At 40.1% G+C, this 17,595-nt stretch overlaps 1 protein-coding gene across 8 annotated transcripts in view; it reads left to right on the top strand.

The window, feature by feature from the left end:
• Positions 1 to 17,595, top strand: part of VPS13D (vacuolar protein sorting 13 homolog D) — a 246,311-nt gene that overhangs the window by 112,225 nt on the left and 116,491 nt on the right. For 7 of the 8 annotated variants that reach the window (XM_059045745.2, XM_059045813.2, XM_059045803.2 and 4 more), the window contains 6 exons: positions 1,187 to 1,317; positions 1,549 to 1,724; positions 6,358 to 6,481; positions 7,278 to 7,513; positions 11,077 to 11,185; positions 16,806 to 16,969. In XM_059045745.2, the coding sequence (XP_058901728.2) occupies positions 1,187 to 1,317; positions 1,549 to 1,724; positions 6,358 to 6,481; positions 7,278 to 7,513; positions 11,077 to 11,185; positions 16,806 to 16,969 (940 nt within the window). The remainder of the gene's footprint in view (positions 1 to 1,186; positions 1,318 to 1,548; positions 1,725 to 6,357; positions 6,482 to 7,277; positions 7,514 to 11,076; positions 11,186 to 16,805; positions 16,970 to 17,595) is intronic. The other variant, XM_067017132.1, reaches the window with a different exon arrangement.

Genomic DNA, 17,595 nt, shown 5'->3' with positions numbered 1-17,595 from the left:
TTATCATTTTATAACCAGTGCTCAGCCCAATGCCTTGAATATAGTTGCTTTATTCATTGAATGAATGAATGAATTAATTCATCCACTGAGTTTCTTATTTTTAAAAGTTGTTAGCAGAGTTTCTAAGAATACAGTGCTATTTCATTTTTCTTTCTTTCTTTGGAACCTGGTGTTTTGAGATTTCGTTTTGATTGACTATGTCTTTTTTTCCTTGGTATGTGTTTTGTTTGCCCCCTTTTTTTTTTCCCCCAGTACATAGTAGATACTTAAAACATTTGTTTTATGAAAGAATAAATTCTTTAGTATCTAGCATTATGTTTGAACTGGATTCTTGGGCAGTGGGCTTAAAGAAAATACTAGAAGAGTCAGTTGAGTTCAGGGCAGTTGCAGAAACCAGTTAAGTAATATGAAATTTCTACGATATGCTGTAAAAGGGGCAAGTTCTCTAGGAGGAAATTTTGTGTCCCATGTGTAAGCAGAAATGTATCACATAAACTGTCTTAGTTGGGTTTTTAAAATAAATTTATTTATTTTATTTATTGATTTTTGGCTGTGTTGGGTCTTCATCGCTGCGCACGGGCTTTCTCTAGTTGCAATGAATGGGGGCTACTCTTCGTTGTGGCAGGCAGGCTTCTCATTGCAGTGGCTTCTCGTTGCAGAGCACGGGCTGTAGGCGCGCAGGCTTCAGTAGTTGTGGCACGTGGGCTCAGTAGTTGTGGCTCACAGGCTCTAGAGCGCAGGCTCAGTAGTTGTGGCACACGGGCTTAGTTGCTCCGCGGCATGTGGGATCTTCCCGGACCAGGGCTTGAACCTGTGTCCCCTGCATTGGCAGGCGGATTCTTAGCCACTGCGCCACCAGGGAAGTCCCTGTCTTAGTTTTATAAATGGAAACCAAACTGAGCACCTGTGTGTTTTAGTTGTTGTTATAGTTGTACACACTTTATGAAGAAGCTAGGAATTTGGGGGACATTGATGTTGCCATGGAGACTTTTTAAGGCCTAAATGCAAATAAAGTATAATACTTTGAGTGCTGTTACTGTTTTCATTCCGTTCTTAGGAGGCTTGACAGCCTCTCTGGGTGCTACAGTTATTTTTTCAGAGAAATTGTGAAGGCTATTTAAGTTTTTTAGACCACAAATTTTTTTCCTTCTGATTAACTCATGGAACTGGTTCTTGTTATTTGTAGGTATTGATGTCAAGAAAGGCCGAGGACGATATATCGACACCTGTATGGTAATCTTCGCTCCCCGTTACCTGTTAGATAATAAATCATCTCACAAGCTTGCATTTGCACAGAGGGAATTTGCCAGGGGACAGGTAAGCAGCTTGCTTTTGAAGAGTAACTAGTGTTTATTTAATAGCACAGTGAGTGTTAATGTCAGGGCTTATCTCCCCATCAACACTAAGTTTTTTGATGTGAGTAATCATTTTGTGCCTTTGGTATCCTAGATAGCTCCTGGCAGAGGGCAAGGCTCAGGGTAGATACTCAGTAAGCATTTACATCTTGACTTGGCTTTTGACTGAAGCCAATGATCCTGTGTGTTTTAGGGGACAGCCAATCCTGAAGGTTACATTTCCACCCTTCCTGGTTCCAGTGTGGTGTTCCATTGGCCTCGGAATGACTACGATCAGCTGTTATGTGTCCGCCTGATGGATGTTCCCAATTGTATTTGGTCTGGAGGCTTTGAAGTCAACAAGAATAATTCCTTCCATATCAACATGAGGTAAGTTCAGAGACTATATTTAGACAAAAAGTAGCCTCATTTGAGGTGCAGTAATGTAAGTAGTAAGCTGTAAATACCATATAAGTTTCAGATATTTATAAAGCCGTAAGTAGTAATAAATAGTAAGACTACTCTTCATGAAATGCACACGTATGTTTCTGGCTCAAAGGTCATAAAACTGCAAAGACCAGGCAAGGAGGAGTGAACATTTTGATGCAGGGAGTTAAAGGGAACATTGACAGTTTTGACCATTGTGCAGTTGCTGTCGTCCGAGGTCACAGGATCAGGGGGTAGTACTGATCTCACTGTTGCCCACAACTCTGTCAGCATTTAGATGGCAGGTTTGATTATAAATGTTTTTGTCTATTCTTGCACATTGCACAAACTCTTCTCTCATTTGATGCGGTTTCAGTAAGTCACCTGGCCTTCTTTGCCCAACCCAGTGACCCTCAGGTCCTTGTTAAGAAAAATCCACAAAATTCAGCCTCAAGTAGTAGAGGATGACTGCTTTCTTTTCTGCTTTCATCCAGTGCTTAAAAAAAGAATGTATTAAACTTTAAAAATTGTGCTAAAATATACATACCATATGAGAAAGATAGCATAAAGACCCAGAGATTATTTTGTGGGCTTCAGGCACATAACATAAAATTTACTATCTTCACCATTTTTAACTTCACTAGTGTTAAGTACATTCATGTTGTGCAAACAATCTCCTAAACTGTTTTCCTCTTGCAAAATGGAAACTCTGTACCCATTAAACGACTGCTCCTCTTTTTCCCTTTCTTAACCCCTGGCAACTGCTGCTTTCCTTTCTGTATGAATTTGACTACTCTAGGTACCTCAGATAAGTGAAATCATACAATATTTGTCTTTTTATGAGTGGCTTATTTCACTTAGCATAATGTCCTCAAGGTTTGTCCATGTTGTAACGTATGTCAGAACTTCCTTTTTTTTTTGTGATAATTTATTACATTTTATTTCACTCTAGTGCAGTGAAATTATATATATTCAAGTATAGTTGATTTACAATGTTGTGTTAATTTCTGCTGTACAGCATGGTGATTCAGTTACACATATATATACATTCTTTTTCATATTCTTTTCCATTATAGTTTATCACAGGATATTGAATATAGTTCCCTGTGCTATACAGTAAGGACCATTTTATTTATTTATTTATTTTTATTTTTAATTTTTTTAGTAGGACCATTTTTACATTCACCATTTACATTTCACCATTTTACATTCCTGCCAGTAGCACACAAGGGTTCCGATTTCTCCATATCCTCACCAACACTTGTTATTTTTTGCCTTTCTGATAGTAATGGGTGTGAGGTGGTATCTCATGGTTTTGATTCTCATTTCCCTAATGATTAGTGATATTGAACTTCTTTTCATGTGCTCATTGGACATTTGTACATCTTTTGGGGAGACGTGTCTATTCAACTCCTTTGCCCATTTTCGAATTATTTTTGTTGTTGAGTTGTAGGAGTCCTTTATATATTCTGAATACTACTAATCCCTTATGAGATATATAATTTGCATTTATTTTCTCTCATTCCATACATTGCCTTTTCACTCTGTTGATTGTGTTCTGCGATTTACAGTTTTTAATTTCGATGCAGTCCAACTTACCTATTTTAACTTTTGTTGCCTGTGCTTTTGGTGTCGTATCCAAGAAATCATTGCCAAATCCAGTGTTATGAAGCTTTCCCCCTGTGTTTTCTTCTGAGAATTTTATAGTTTTAGCTCTTACATGTAGGTCTTTGATCCATTTTGAGTTAATGTTTGTATTTAGTGTAAGGTAAGGGTCCAACTTCATTCTTTTGTTTGTGGATATCCAGTTTTCCCAACACCATTTGTTGCAAAGACTTTCCTTTCCCCATGGTCTGGTCTTGACACCCTTGTCAAAACTTGGTTGACCCTATATGTGAGGGTTTATTTCTGGGCTGTCTATTCTATTCATTCATATCCTATCTTTATGCCAATATCACACATTTTTAAAAATTACAGTAGTTTTGTAATAAGATTCGAAGTTAGGAAGTGTGAGACTTCCATCTTTGTTCTTTTTCAAGACTATTTTGGCGAGTCCCTTGAGATTCCATCTGAATTTTACTATTTCTGGGGAAAAAAAAAACCACTTGGAATTTTGATGGAGGCTGTATTAGGTCTGTAGATCCACTTAGGGTAGCATTGACATCTTGACAATACTAAGTCTTCTAATCCATGAACATGGGATGACTTTCTATTTATTTCTGTCCTCTTTAATTTTTTTCATCACATGCTTTTTGAAGCTAAAGACACAAATCAGTGCCATTTCAACACATTTAGAAGCAATATTTAATCGTTTATACCTTATGGTTAGTTCTCTATGGAGAACACTATTGTAAGGGAACAGAAAAATGGCTAATTTAATAATAGATGATCCAAAATTTTATTTATATTTGACTTAAAAAATGCATTATCTGAGGTTTTTTCTTTGTTTCTGTTTTTGTTGATGATGTGCCTTTCTTAATTATCCTTTGCCCTGGCCCCCCTTATTAGAGTTAATTGCTTCTGGCATAGTGGTTTTCCAGCTATGTTTCTAGGGGCCATTGGGGTCTAAGGAGGTGACTTTACAGGTCAAGGGAGCAAAGTGGGCAGGGCTCCAGTGCCCTCATCCCTACTTCAACCAGAACTCCTATCTGGTGGTATCTATCGTACGTTCCCCAAGACAGCAGTCCCCAACCTTTTTGGCACCAGGGACCAGTTTCATCAAAGGCAGTTTTTCCGCGGACGGTGGGGTGGGGGGATGGTTCAGGTGGTAACGCGGCGATGGGGAGCAGCAGACGAAGCTTCGCTCGCTTGCCCGCTGCTCACCTCCTGCCGTGCGGCCCCGTCCACTGAGGACCAGGGGTTGGGGACCCCTGCCCCACAAGATTTCCTGGTGAGGGTGGGCAGGGGAAGGTGAGGAATTCTGCAGCTGAAACCACCATTGGTTTATACACTGCCTCGCTGGAGGCAGTCCAGATCTGTTGTGTGGTGTGAAGCCAATTCAGAATTAAACAAAAAAGTTGCTCATCATTACTTAAAAAAAAGAAGAAAAGGAAGTAAAAGGTGTGGAGGGTGGGGAGAAGGATGGCTTGTGTACCTTTGTTAATTCTTCTGAAATAGTTTCAGTGTGTGGCCCTAAACTACTGAGCAGGGACCGACCTGGCCCAGCTGTTTCCTTCCTTTACTTTCCCCACATTTTTCATTTTGAAACAGTTTAAACCCACAGAAAACTTACAAGAGTAGTACAAAGGCACCCCTCTTTTACCTAGATTTCCTACATTTCAACATTTGGTCTGTTCTTGTTCTCTCTGCTCACGTGCACACATACACTTTTTTTCCCAAACCATTTGAAAGTAATGTGAAGTCATCATGATACTTCAGCCATAAAAACTTTATTACCTATCATTACAGACTGATGAAATTTAATATTGATTATGTTTTTAAACAAATAGTTCTCTAAAATGTCCTTCATAGCAACCCTCCTCCCCAGATCTAGGATCCAGTGAAGGATCATGCATTTTATTTGGCTGGTATATCTCATCTCCTTTAACCTAGAATAGTCATAGTCTCACTTTTCCCTTTTTGTCTTTATTGACGTTGACATTTTTGGAGTCCAGGCCAGCGTCTGGTAGAATGTTTTATTTTCTGCATTTTTCTGATTTTTTTTATATATAAATTTGGGCCAAAAAAGAAAAAAGAAAAATTTGGGCCAGACATTTTGTGGTAAGAATCCTGCTTCTGCGGTGGTCCGTGTTTCCCACCGCATCACATCCGGAGGCCTGTGACGTATGTTGTTCCTATTATTGATGTTGCTGAATTCTATCATCATTTGGTTTAGGTGGTGTCCACCAGGTCTCTGTATTGTGAAGTGACCTTTTCTTCTTTGTAAACAGGACTGGTCCATTGGGGGGATAATTTGAGACTGTGTGTATGTTCTCTTTCCCCAAAACCTTTCACTCAGTGGTTTGATGGTTCTTACCTGAATCAGTTATTACATTGGTGGTTGCAAAATGGTGATTTTCTCGTTCTCTCATTTCTTCTACATTTATCAGCTGATATTCTTCCCTAAGGAAGAGCTTTCTTTCCATTCTCTCCAGTGGTTTATCTGTATTTAAGTACACACACACATACACGCACACACCCACAACACCCACGTAAATTATGATCACATAGGTACAGTTGGTACCTCCAATTCCACAGGATTCTTCCTCACCTTCCCTCATCCTACAATGCAAACCCTGTTTATCAATAACATCAATATTATATTAGTTTGAACCATGTGAAATTCCTCTTTTCTAGGTCAAAAGTAGTCTAGTATTAACGATTTTATGTAGTTCAACCAATATTTACTCATTTGCTGCACTGACGCTAAGACCCAAAACAAACCCAAAGTAAAATTTGTAGATCTCATACAGTTACGGTGTGCTGTTCAAAGTTGATTGAATGAATTCTTTTTTACTGTGTTATTATACTGTCAATTTCTACTTTTTTAATGTGATCAGAGAGCACACAGTGGTGATCATGAGAAGTATGAGGAGAATGTGAACTGGAACTTGTTCCCTCCATTTTATGCAGCCTCTTTTGTTTCCTTTTGCTGCAGAGACACTCTGGGAAAATGCTTCTTCCTGCGTGTGGAAATTACTCTTCAAGGAGCTACCTATAGGATCTCCTTTAGTGATACAGATCAGTTACCCCCTCCCTTCCGAATTGACAACCTTTCTAAGGTATCAAGGGGGGTTGAGAGCCAGTTTGGCTATTTCATATGCGGGAAGGTGGACTAGGTACTGCCCTTAAGATAATGATGAAGTACATTTTAAACTTGGGTTCAAAAGCAGCTATGCAGGATCTTAGAAATCTTACCACTGGGAGGTGGTTTCTGCTGGTGATTTTGATTGCTGGGCAGCCGTGTCCAGAAGTGACTTCTCAGTCCCCAGAACTTATTTTGACTAGATAGTTTGGTTGGCATGGTGCCCTCTGTAGACATTTCCATATAAACGGAGAGAGAGGAATCAGAATCAGACTGACAAATGCCCGGTAGAATGGGTGGCCATTTCTACACTGTTGCTTAGTTACAGTGAGCTCTTTTATGAATCTTCCAAGTAAAGCCAAGATGGAAATCATTAGATTCTATTTTAAATTATGCCTTACATCTTAAAATATGTGACTTTCCATAGCTGAATTCCAAAATTTTTGTTCACAGTGTATCCCAGGGGGTTGAGGGTAGACTAGATGCCATTGCAAGGACAGAGAAGCTTCTTCTAGGTATTTGGCGTGGCAAAGCTTCTCAAAACCCTTTACCCAACAGGCTGCGGCCCATGTCTAATTGGTGGGCTTTTTGCACTTTTGAAGATGATTAGAAAGGCATTTGAAGAGGCCAGATGATGAGCCTCACTTGTGGTTATATGCTGTGTAGGATTCATTTGGGAAGGATCTGGGACTTAAACCTAGGAGGCACTGATCACTTTCCAGTACCGCCGCTCTGACTGAAAGTCCTCTTTATCCTCTCCGCCGCTACTGTAGGTCCCGGTTGTCTTCACTCAGCATGGCGTCGCTGAACCCAGGCTCCGAACTGAAGTGAAGCCCGTGACTTCCTTGGATTATGCCTGGGACGAACCCACCCTGCCACCTTTTATCACTCTGACTGTTAAAGGGGCAGGTTCCTCTGAGATCAACTGCAACATGAATGATTTCCAGGATAACCGACAGCTTTATTATGAAAATTTCATTTACATTGCTGCTACATATACGTTCTCTGGGTAATTCTGAGTTAAATTACTGTTTGTAAAGCAGAAAACTCTAATTATTAACCGGTTTTAAATTTTAAGCAGTTGTCAGGAGGCTAAGGGATGAACGAAGATTCCTTCCATTCTTTACCAAATCCTAGGCTCAGGCTCTATCTTGAGAGGTTTTTAGTCTAAACCCTTGTCTTCTGGCTAGAGTAAAATTTATCCAAAAAGGCAAGACTCTTCTCTTTTTAATAATCTATCCCCAATAATCCATTCTAGTATCTAACAACTCCCTTAAGGCATTGTTATTATAATGTCTTAAATTTCTCTTGCCTTAAACTTCTTGCCAGTTTTTGTTTTACCTCTTTCCTCATTTGAAACTGACTAATCTTCATCCATAATTATTCAAGCCACCATTCCGACTCTCCTCTTCCATTGACAATTCTGATTAAGCAGACACTTAAAGGTCTTTTTAATTGTCACCTAAAGGCAAGCAGAGGAGTTTAACTTGACAGTAATTCCAGTTGCCTCAGAATTATAATCTTCACTGTTGTCTGACTAGTTAGTTGTATTTAGAAAGAAAAGTCAGGTGAGGAATAGTGAGCTTATTCTAATTCTGTTAGATTGGTACAGAGATAGGTACACAGAGACTCAAAATGTTAGGCTTTCAAAATTAGTCATTCCACCAACACATAAATATAGTTTGTTTCTGTGCTGGTTACAGGGCCAGTTTTAAAGTTGAAGAAACTGGGAAGATAGCCTAATCTGTAGCATTCCACAAATAAGTCACCTGGTGAACAGGGCATGTAAAGTCATATTTCTTTGCAAAATGTTCTGAATAATTTTGCTCATGAAGTATTTTTGTGTGTGACTGAGGCCCACAAAATCATCTCTGAGTCTGTGCAGTGTCTCTCTCAGCTACCTGGACTCCAGATTTCACTAATAATGAATTGAATAGGCATCTTTGCTTAGAATAGCCCTTCTTTCCCTGTTTATTACAGTTCTCTTTTGATAATGGTGGTGCTCAGGTGCTTATCTTGTTTTAATTAAGTCAATCGTGTGTGTTTCTTTCTTTTTAAAGATTATGGCACTCAACAGTATGACATACTTAAGGTTTTAGTGCCTGAAAAACCAGTCCTTAATCTGGTTGCTATTCATGTTTTTCTCTTTACTTTCTTATGTTAAATTCCAGTAGTTACTAAGCTGTTTAACTGAAGAGTCCTAATGGAGAATTGAGTTTAATGGGTTGAAGGGATATGGATAGAGAAAAAGAGAAGTTCCTGGGAATCTTAGTGTGCTAAGGGGTTGAACCCCATTTTGAAGTGCAGTAGATCCTATTTCTTCGCTTTTTTGGTGAGTCCTAATGATGAGGAAGGAGACTAGTTTTGTTTTATTTTAAATTGAGTTGAAGTTCATACACCATAAAATTAACCATTTTAAAGTGATCAGTTCAATGGCATTTAGTGTATTTGTGATATTGTACAGCCACCACCTCTATCTAGTTCCAAAATGTTTCCATTACCCCAAACCCATTAAGTAGTGACTCCCCCATTAAACCTCTTCTCCCAGCCCCTGGAAACCACCAATCTGCTTTCTGTCTCTAAGGATTTACCTATATCATATATTTCACATAAATTATCATAAAATACGTGACCTTTTGTGTCTGGCTTCTTTCACTTAGCATAATGTTTTCAAGGTCCATCCACACTGTAGCATGTATCACTGTTTCACTCCTGTTACGGTTGAGTTATTCCATTGTGTGTCTGTACCACATTTTGTCTGTCCGTTCGTCCTTTGATGGACATTTGTGTTGTCTCTACCTTTTGGCTGTTGTGAACACTGCTATCAGCATGCCCATACATGTACTCGTTTAAGTACTTGTTTTTAATTCTTTTGCATATATACTTAGGAGTGGAATTGCTGGGTTCTACGCTAATTCTATGTTTACCTTTTTGAGGAACTGCTATGCTATTTTCCACAGGAGCTGAATCATTTTATGTCCCACGAGCAATGTGTAAGGGTTCCGGTTTCTCTACATTCGCAGCAGTATTTGTTGTTTTCCACTTAAAAAATTTTTTTTACATGTTTTTTAAATTTAATTTAATTTATTTATTTTTGGCTGTGTTGGGTATTGGTTGCTATGCACGGGCTTTCTCTAGTTGTGGCAGGCGGGGGCTGCTCTTCATTGCAGTGCACGGGCTTCTCACTGCGGTGGCTTCTCTTGCTGCGGAGCACGGGCTCTAGGCGCACGGGCTTCAGTAGTTGTGGCTCACAGCTTTCGCAGTTGTGACGCACAGGCTCAGTTGCTCTGCGGCACGTGGGATCTTCCTGGATCAGGGCTCAAACCCGTGTCCCCTGCGTTGGCAGGCGGATTCTTAACCACTGCGCCACCAGGGAAGCCCTGTTTTCCACTTTTTTTTGATTGTAGTAATTTTACTGAATAGGTAATGTTATCTCATTTCAGTTTTGATTTGCATTTCCATAATAATTAATGATATTGAAGATCTTATCCTGTGCTTATTCCCATTTGTGTATCTTTTTTGTTTGTTTGTTTGTTTGTTTTTTGACCATGTCGCACAGCTTGCGGGATCTTAGTTCCCCAACCAGATATTGAACCCGGGCCGCCCCGGCCACGACGTTGAAAGCGGTGGCTCCTAACCACTGGACTGCCAAGGAATTCCCTATTTGTGTATCTTTGGGAAAATGTCTATTCAAATCCTTGGCCCATTTTTAAATTAGATTTTTTTGCCTTTTTGAATTTTAAAGCTCCTTATATAATATGGGTACAGATCCCATATCAGATATATGATTTGCATATACCTTCTCCCATTCCGTGGATTGTCTTTTTACTTTCTTGGTAATGTCTTTTGGAAGGACAAAAGTTTTTAATGTTGTTGAAGTCAAAATTTTTTTGGTTGCTTGTGCTTTTGGTATCATGAAAACTGGTTTTTAACTCGGAATATTTCAGTCCCTTTTTTGATGATAGAGATTAGTGGAAACAGGAGGATAATCTAAATAAAATCTCATTGAAATACCCTAAAGTGTAGTTAGGCTGCAACATTCCATAAAGCTTAGTATTCTTAAGCCATAGAGAAACACAACAAGGTGGAATTGGAGGGAGGTGATTATGAACCCTTTTTTTTCCTTTTCATCCTAAAGGGACTTCTGATTTCTTGCTAAGACATGGGGATGCAATAATTCTGATCATCTTCCTGGCAAACAGTAGAACTAATTCTTGGACTCTTGGAATGTCTGGATTAGTTTTTGTTTTTTTGTCTCTAAAGATACATAGTCATCCTTTTATGTCTGAATTTTAAGCCACTGAAATTATCAGGAGAGGGGAAATGTCAGAGTATGTCTTCTGACAAATGAATCTTTGAACTGTGCAGGAAAACAGCACAACCTTGATCTTTCTGCAGCTTGAGTCAGACTTTTTCTTCTATGATTAAAAAAGAATTATCTTCTTTATGGTGGAGGTTTAGCCATTTGCTTATGAGTACACGAATACGCATGTGAGTCCACGTGTATATGTGTGTGTGTGTGTGTGTGTGTGTGTGTGTGTATTATGACTGTTACTGTTTTTTCAATTCTAGTTTACAGGAGGGGACAGGACGGCCTGTGGCTTCCAACAGAGCCATTACCTGTGCAGAGCTCGTCTTGGATGTCTCACCAAAGACACAGAGAGTCATTTTAAAGAAGAAGGTAAGAGAGCTTAGAACTTGGAGTTTAGAAGAAAAGATTTTTAGCCCTGGAAGGGACAGGGGCCACCTGGTCTAGCCCCTCGTTTTGCAGAAGAGCAAGCAGAGACCTAGGCCCGTGCTCACATGGAGCTTGGGCGTCCTGACTGCTCCAGTTGTTCTCCCCACTGTCCCGTGACGCCTGCTCTAGGAATTCCAAGCCCTTCTCATCTTTGATACCTTTTCGAAGAACTTAATTCTTGAATTTATTTTTTTTCAAATTTGTGATTTGTCGTTTTCATTACTCTTTTTCTGTTGTAACACTCCCCTAATCTCCTCTTCCCTAAACTCAGTGGAAAAATTATCACCTGACAATTTTTTCCCTTTTTATGCCAACATTCTTTTCAAGTTAGTTTATGAAATGATTATGCTAATAGACCTAGATATTGAGAGAAAGAGTAAAGTTTGACCAGAAATATTGTGACTGACAGAAAGGCTGGTAGTAAATAGTTCAGACTTCAAAATGCATGTTGTTTGAGAGCCACACAGAGGTGCAGAGATCACTTTAAGAGGAGGAAGATCACCAGCTATACTATAATTATTTGAAACCGTTTACCTGAGGGGTGTGTTCTGGAAAATTTTGCATAATATAAATCACATAATCCCAAAACAACCCTGACAGAGGGTGTGTGTTTCCAACCTAAGTGGCCCTAATGCTGACAGAGGATGCCCTTTAATCAACTAAAGTGCTATCATGTGTGGCAGTAATGTAGGTGGTTTATCACTCATTTGGCCTTGAGGTTGTACAACTCTTACCGCATTTTTAATGGGGGATAGATTCAAATTATTTCAGATTTTGCACATCAAATGAAACTTTAATACATGTGTTTCTAATTCAGTTTTATATTTTTAACAGCTTTATTGAGATATAATTCATATACCATACAAATCACCCATTGAAAATATACAATTCAGTGGGTTTTAATATATCCACAGTAGGTACTACTCTAACCACAATCAATTTTAGAACATTTTCATCACCTCAAGAAAGAACCCTGTATCCTTTAGCTATCACCCCCGCATTCTCCTTACTTCCCAGCCCTAAGCAGTCGTTAATCTACTTTCTGTCACTGTAGACACCCCTGTTCTGGACTTCTGTCAATATATGAGTGGTCTTTAATGAAGGGCTTCTTTCAGTTATCCTAATGTTTTCAAGGTTCATCCATCTATCAATCAACCAGTACCTTCTACATGTGTTTTTATATCATGCCAGTTGAAAGTCACATAATTCAAATTTGCTTAAAATGTTACCACATTCTTTTATATAAGACTGTGTTTATGTGTTAGATACATTTTAGAAATAAGATTTGGGAATGGTGATGAGTAAAGAGACCATGAGATGTAGTAATTGAAAGTAAACAGTTTTCTAGACTTTACTGAACATTTTGAAAAAGGAAATTTTGAAAGGCAATAATCTAAAAGTAAAAGAGTCTGACAGAAATCAAGGAATTGGGAAAAAAATAGAAGAGCCTTTGGAAATGATGCAGATGACCTTCAAAGAAATGTTCAAGTTAATGAGGATGTTAGAGTGAATGAAGACCAACTCAAGAGAAAAATGATTTATCAAGTGGAGTATGATCACCAGGTGTGATCAGCAAAACACTAGTAATAAATATACATGTGATTTCCAAGCGCTAAGTGTCTTGTTAAGTAGACAAAACCAGATTTTTTAAAATTAAGTAGCAAAGAATACTTTAAATAAAATTTTATAATTTACACACTTTCACAGTTGTCATTTCACTTGATGAGGATGAAAACCGGTAAACGGGAGGGAAGGTGATGAGTGAGTTACGTTGACATCTAAAACTAGGCAGTGTTCTTTGAACTGGCACTAGGAAATGGACCTATGTGCCTGAATTAGGAAGCAAGAGTATAAGGTTGGCCTCTTAGGTTTCTGTTTGTTTTGGGGGATTTTTTTTTTTTTTTTTTACTTTCTGTTTTGAAAGAATCTCAAATTTACAGAGAAGTTGGTAGAAATTCTGTAAAGTGGATTTGTCCTGTTGCTGGTGGTGTTAACGTTAGCACTTGCTTAGGGTGGTGTCTGCCAGCCTTCTCCACTGTGAAGGGAGTTTTTCTTTTCCCTTGTATTTAGTAAATCTTTTGTGGAGAGGTGCTTTGAGACTCTGTAAATATCCTGTTCCTCATCAAGTTTTCTATCTATGTATGTATGCATGCATGCATGTGTATTAGCTTGGACTTCCAGAACAAAATACTATAGACTAAACAATGAGAATTTATTTCTCACAGTTCTGGAAGCTGGGGGGTCCAAGATCAAGGTGCCGGCCAAGTCGGTTCCCGGAGGGGGCCCTTCTTCTGGTTTGAGGACTGCAGCCTTCTTACCGTGTCCTCAGATGGCAGAGGAAGAGTGGGGCCAGGGGTGAGGGGCAAGGAGAAAGCAAGCCCTTTGGTGTCTTAAGGACACTGATCCCATCGGGAGACCCCCACCCTCATGACCTCATCTAAGCCTAATTATTACCCAAAGGCCCCATTTTCATCACAACTGCAGGTTAGGTCTTCAGCATAAGGATTTTGCAGGGGCACAGTTCAGTCTGTGGCTTTATGTATGTCCCCATGGCTCCCTGTTTTATTCAGTGTGTTATCTGTTCCTGTCAGGATTTATTTTTATCCTCAGTTCTCATATTTGGCCAGTGGGAGTGCCTTTAACCTTCTGTGTCCTTTTGACATATGCCCCCTCATGCCTTGAGCACTTTCTTACTTTCTGACACAGCAAGTTATTTTGGGCTCATTTTGTACTTTCCCTGCAGCATTCCCGGAATTTGCCACTTCTTTGAGGAGCTCTGATTGCTTTTATCAGAGAATGGAATTTAGAAACTTAAGATATGTACCCTAGGTGCCCTTGTTGCTGTTGTGGTGTCGCTGTTCCCAGACTCTCTCAAGGGACAGACCTAGCGATTTGATGTATACATGATGTATATATGCACACACACGGCACATACTGTATCTGCGTGTATACATATGTGCATATGCATACATATATCTTATATGTGTATTTATATATTCAACAGATTTCTCTATCTCTGTGTATTAAGAACCAGCAGTTCACACTAATCGTTCTAATCCCAGTCCAACATCACAAAGCTCATTGTAATTTTTTCCCTTTTCATATTTGTAACTCCCTTATCCAACCCTAAGAATGTATTTATTAATTTGATCAGTTCCCGTGAATGTAACCCATGTTCTCTCATCACAGTTGTGCGCCACCCCCCCACCACCCGAGTGTGGACACACCCCGTTACCTGGCGTGGGCCCTGATCTCCACATGTTGGGCAGCTCCCCGTCCAACCCCACCCCCTGCAGGAATTCCCTCCTCACCTGTCTTTGTCTCTGACAACCCACCGTAGGCTCACCTCCCCAGCCCCTCTGTATGGATCCGCACCCACCTTGGATTGCAACATCCCGCTCTGGGCCGGGCCGCCACAATACGCCCACCTACCCTCACACAGCCCCCATGGCCTTCTCCCTCCCTCAGTCTCACCTCAAGATTTTAGGGCTAAATTGTGAGGAAAGCGGGCAGGGGAAGGGAACTGGAAGGAGAATGGTGGATCTTGGGTTTTTAAATGGAGGTTTGGGTAGTTTCCAATGATGATGAGCTTGCACATACAGGCAGGCAATAGAGGAATCCATGTATGAAAACTTGTTTCACATGGGCATCTGTGCTTTGATTCCCAATCGGGAACACCTCCAGGAAAACTGAGATGCTTTTCCGTGTGGTTTTGGTGCTAGGGGTATAGATGTATTCTCTCACTGTGAACAGAGAAGTAAGTATGTGGGGATTGCGGGTGGAGAAGTGCAGCTCAGTTTCATCTCTTTTCACAGATACAGGAGGCATTAGCACACAGTAGAAAGAGCATCATCACACTGCTATATTTAAAATAGATTTTAAAATAAATAAATAAATAAAATAGATAACCAACAAGGACCTGCTGTATAGCACAGGGAGCTCTGCTCAATTCTCTGTACACCTGAAACTAACACAACATTGTTAACTATACTCCAACATAGAAGAAAAATTAAAAAAATAAAATAAAAGAAAGAGCATCATATCTTCTAGACTTGAGTTCTGGCTTTGCCACTTAAAGGTGATGATATCTGGTGTTTCACATTCCTACCTGAGCCTCATTTTCCCACTGATCTCCCAGCCTTGTGAGAGGGATCAACTAGGATGCTGTACATAATGTGCTGTGTAAAGGGTTGTGATCGCGATAACATAGCAAACATTTATTGAGGCATTAACCCTGTGCCAAGTATGTGCTGAAAGTGCCCTGTATGTATTACAGTTATCACAAGAACCCTCAGAGGTAGCTTAATTTCCCCCTTTGACAGATCAGGGAACAGGAGCTCTGAGAAATTTAGTAGCTTATCCAAGGTCACTTAGCTAGTAAATGAGGCAGCTGGATTTCAGATCGTGGCATTCGACTCCAGCATTCATATTACTTTGTTAGCTTTTAATGCAGCTTTGACAGCTTTGTTGCAAAAGCTGTCATTCCAACGCGGGGCAGGGTGTGGATGGGTTTGTGGTACCCAGAATGTGATCCTGACAGGTCTCGTGGAAAGAGTATTCTCAATGGTTAGGTGTTACTGAAATGAAATTACAGGGATTGTGTTAGAAAGGTGGTGTGGCAACGTGGATAAGCATGTCGTCCCTGGACTCACACTGCAGCGATTCAGACCTTCACTCTACCACCCGCTAGTTCTGTGACCATGGTGAAGCTTCTCTGTCTCACTGGGACTTAACTTCTTCGTTTGTACGTAAGGATGATAATAGTATATACTTCACTGGATAGTTTTGAGGGTTGAATGAATTGCATTGTGTAACTCACACTGATCACTGGCTGACACAGAGTAAATATTCAGGAGGTATTATTACTATTATTATTATTACTTCTTATATATAATGGATTATACAGACTTTCATGGATTGACCTGGAAGTTCAAGTACTGCTTATAAAATACTCCTAAGAGAAAATATATTTAGAATTAATAGCAATCAATCTAGTATAACTTTCGAATACAATCCACTTAATAGTAAACCCAGTAAATTGGAAATTGGAAACCATCAATGTAGCATGCTTCCCTTATGAACGTGGGATGGGGGAGAGCTCTGGTAAATTCTGGTTGTCTGCCAGTTATGAGGATAACCAAAGACCAAATACTGAGAATATCATGTATACTTTATATAATTGGATCACTCTTTTAGGTAAGGGCGCTGGAGGGCTGCCATCTGGAGTAGCAGTTAACATAGCAGTGTAGCTAGTGGAGGAGATTAGATTGAACCTCGACTAACTGGTTTGCTCAGAAAGTATTAAGTGTATGAAAAAAATAAATTTTAAAAATTTATATTATTTGTCACTTTTGGTTGTTTGGTTCAAGAGTTTAGCATATTTTATCCAAAGTGCAGCTGGAGATTGACAGCAGTGCAAGTTTGAATTAAGCATTGACATAGTCAGGAAGTGTCTTTTAGTACGGTCCCTACTTGAGAACTCATCCAGCCCTGTGCGAAGCTCTTGAAGCCCTGCGTGAAGCCGGGGCTACGCATGATGGCTCTCGCTGTCTCTGCCCAACAGGAGCCGGGGAAGCGCTCTCAGCTGTGGAGAATGACTGGAACAGGCATGCTGGCCCACGAGGGCTCTTCCGTGCCTCACAACCCCAGCAAGCCCTTGGCCGCCCGCCCCACGGAGGGCTCTGCCATCTTAGACATTGCAGGTCTTGCTGCAGTCACTGACAACAGGTAACTTGCATGGCAACTTTTGACTCAAGTTCACTGCTTTCAAATTCAGACTCAGAAGAAATCCACACCAAAAAGCAAAGAGTCTATAAAGGAAGTAAGAATTTGTATTTTTCTTCAATGATAGAAACCTGTTGTGTTTCCAAACATGAGTATTGGGTTTCTGTTTTATTTTTCTATTTTTTTTTTGCGGTATGCGGGCCTCTCACTGTTGTGGCCTCTCCCTTTGCGGAGCACAGGCTCCGCACGCGCAGGCTCAGCGGCCATGGCTCACGGGCCCAGCCGCTCCGCGGCACGTGGGATCTTCCCGGACCGGGGCACGAACCCGCGTCCCCTGCATAGGCAGGCGGACTCTCAACCACGGCGCCACCAGGGAAGCCCTCTGTTTTATTTTTTAAAGTCATTATGGAAATGCCCATGGAGATGTTAAAAAAAAAAATCAAACTATAAGAAGGATATGTTATGAAACATGAATGTCTTTTCCTCCAAATGTCTACCTACCCCTGCTCCCGAGAAGTGAACAGTTTGTTTTTTTAAAACTAAGAATTTTGCTAAATCCCTTGAAAGCAGAAATAAATTATTAAGAGAATAATCAAATGTGTTTTTATGACTGACTCCTTGGATTCAAA

Source organism: Kogia breviceps, chromosome 1 (assembly GCF_026419965.1).
Source record: "Kogia breviceps isolate mKogBre1 chromosome 1, mKogBre1 haplotype 1, whole genome shotgun sequence".
Taxonomy (NCBI): Eukaryota; Metazoa; Chordata; class Mammalia; order Artiodactyla; family Physeteridae; genus Kogia; species Kogia breviceps.
Note: the sequence above shows the minus strand (reverse complement) of the source record. Positions and strands in the feature narration are given on the sequence as shown.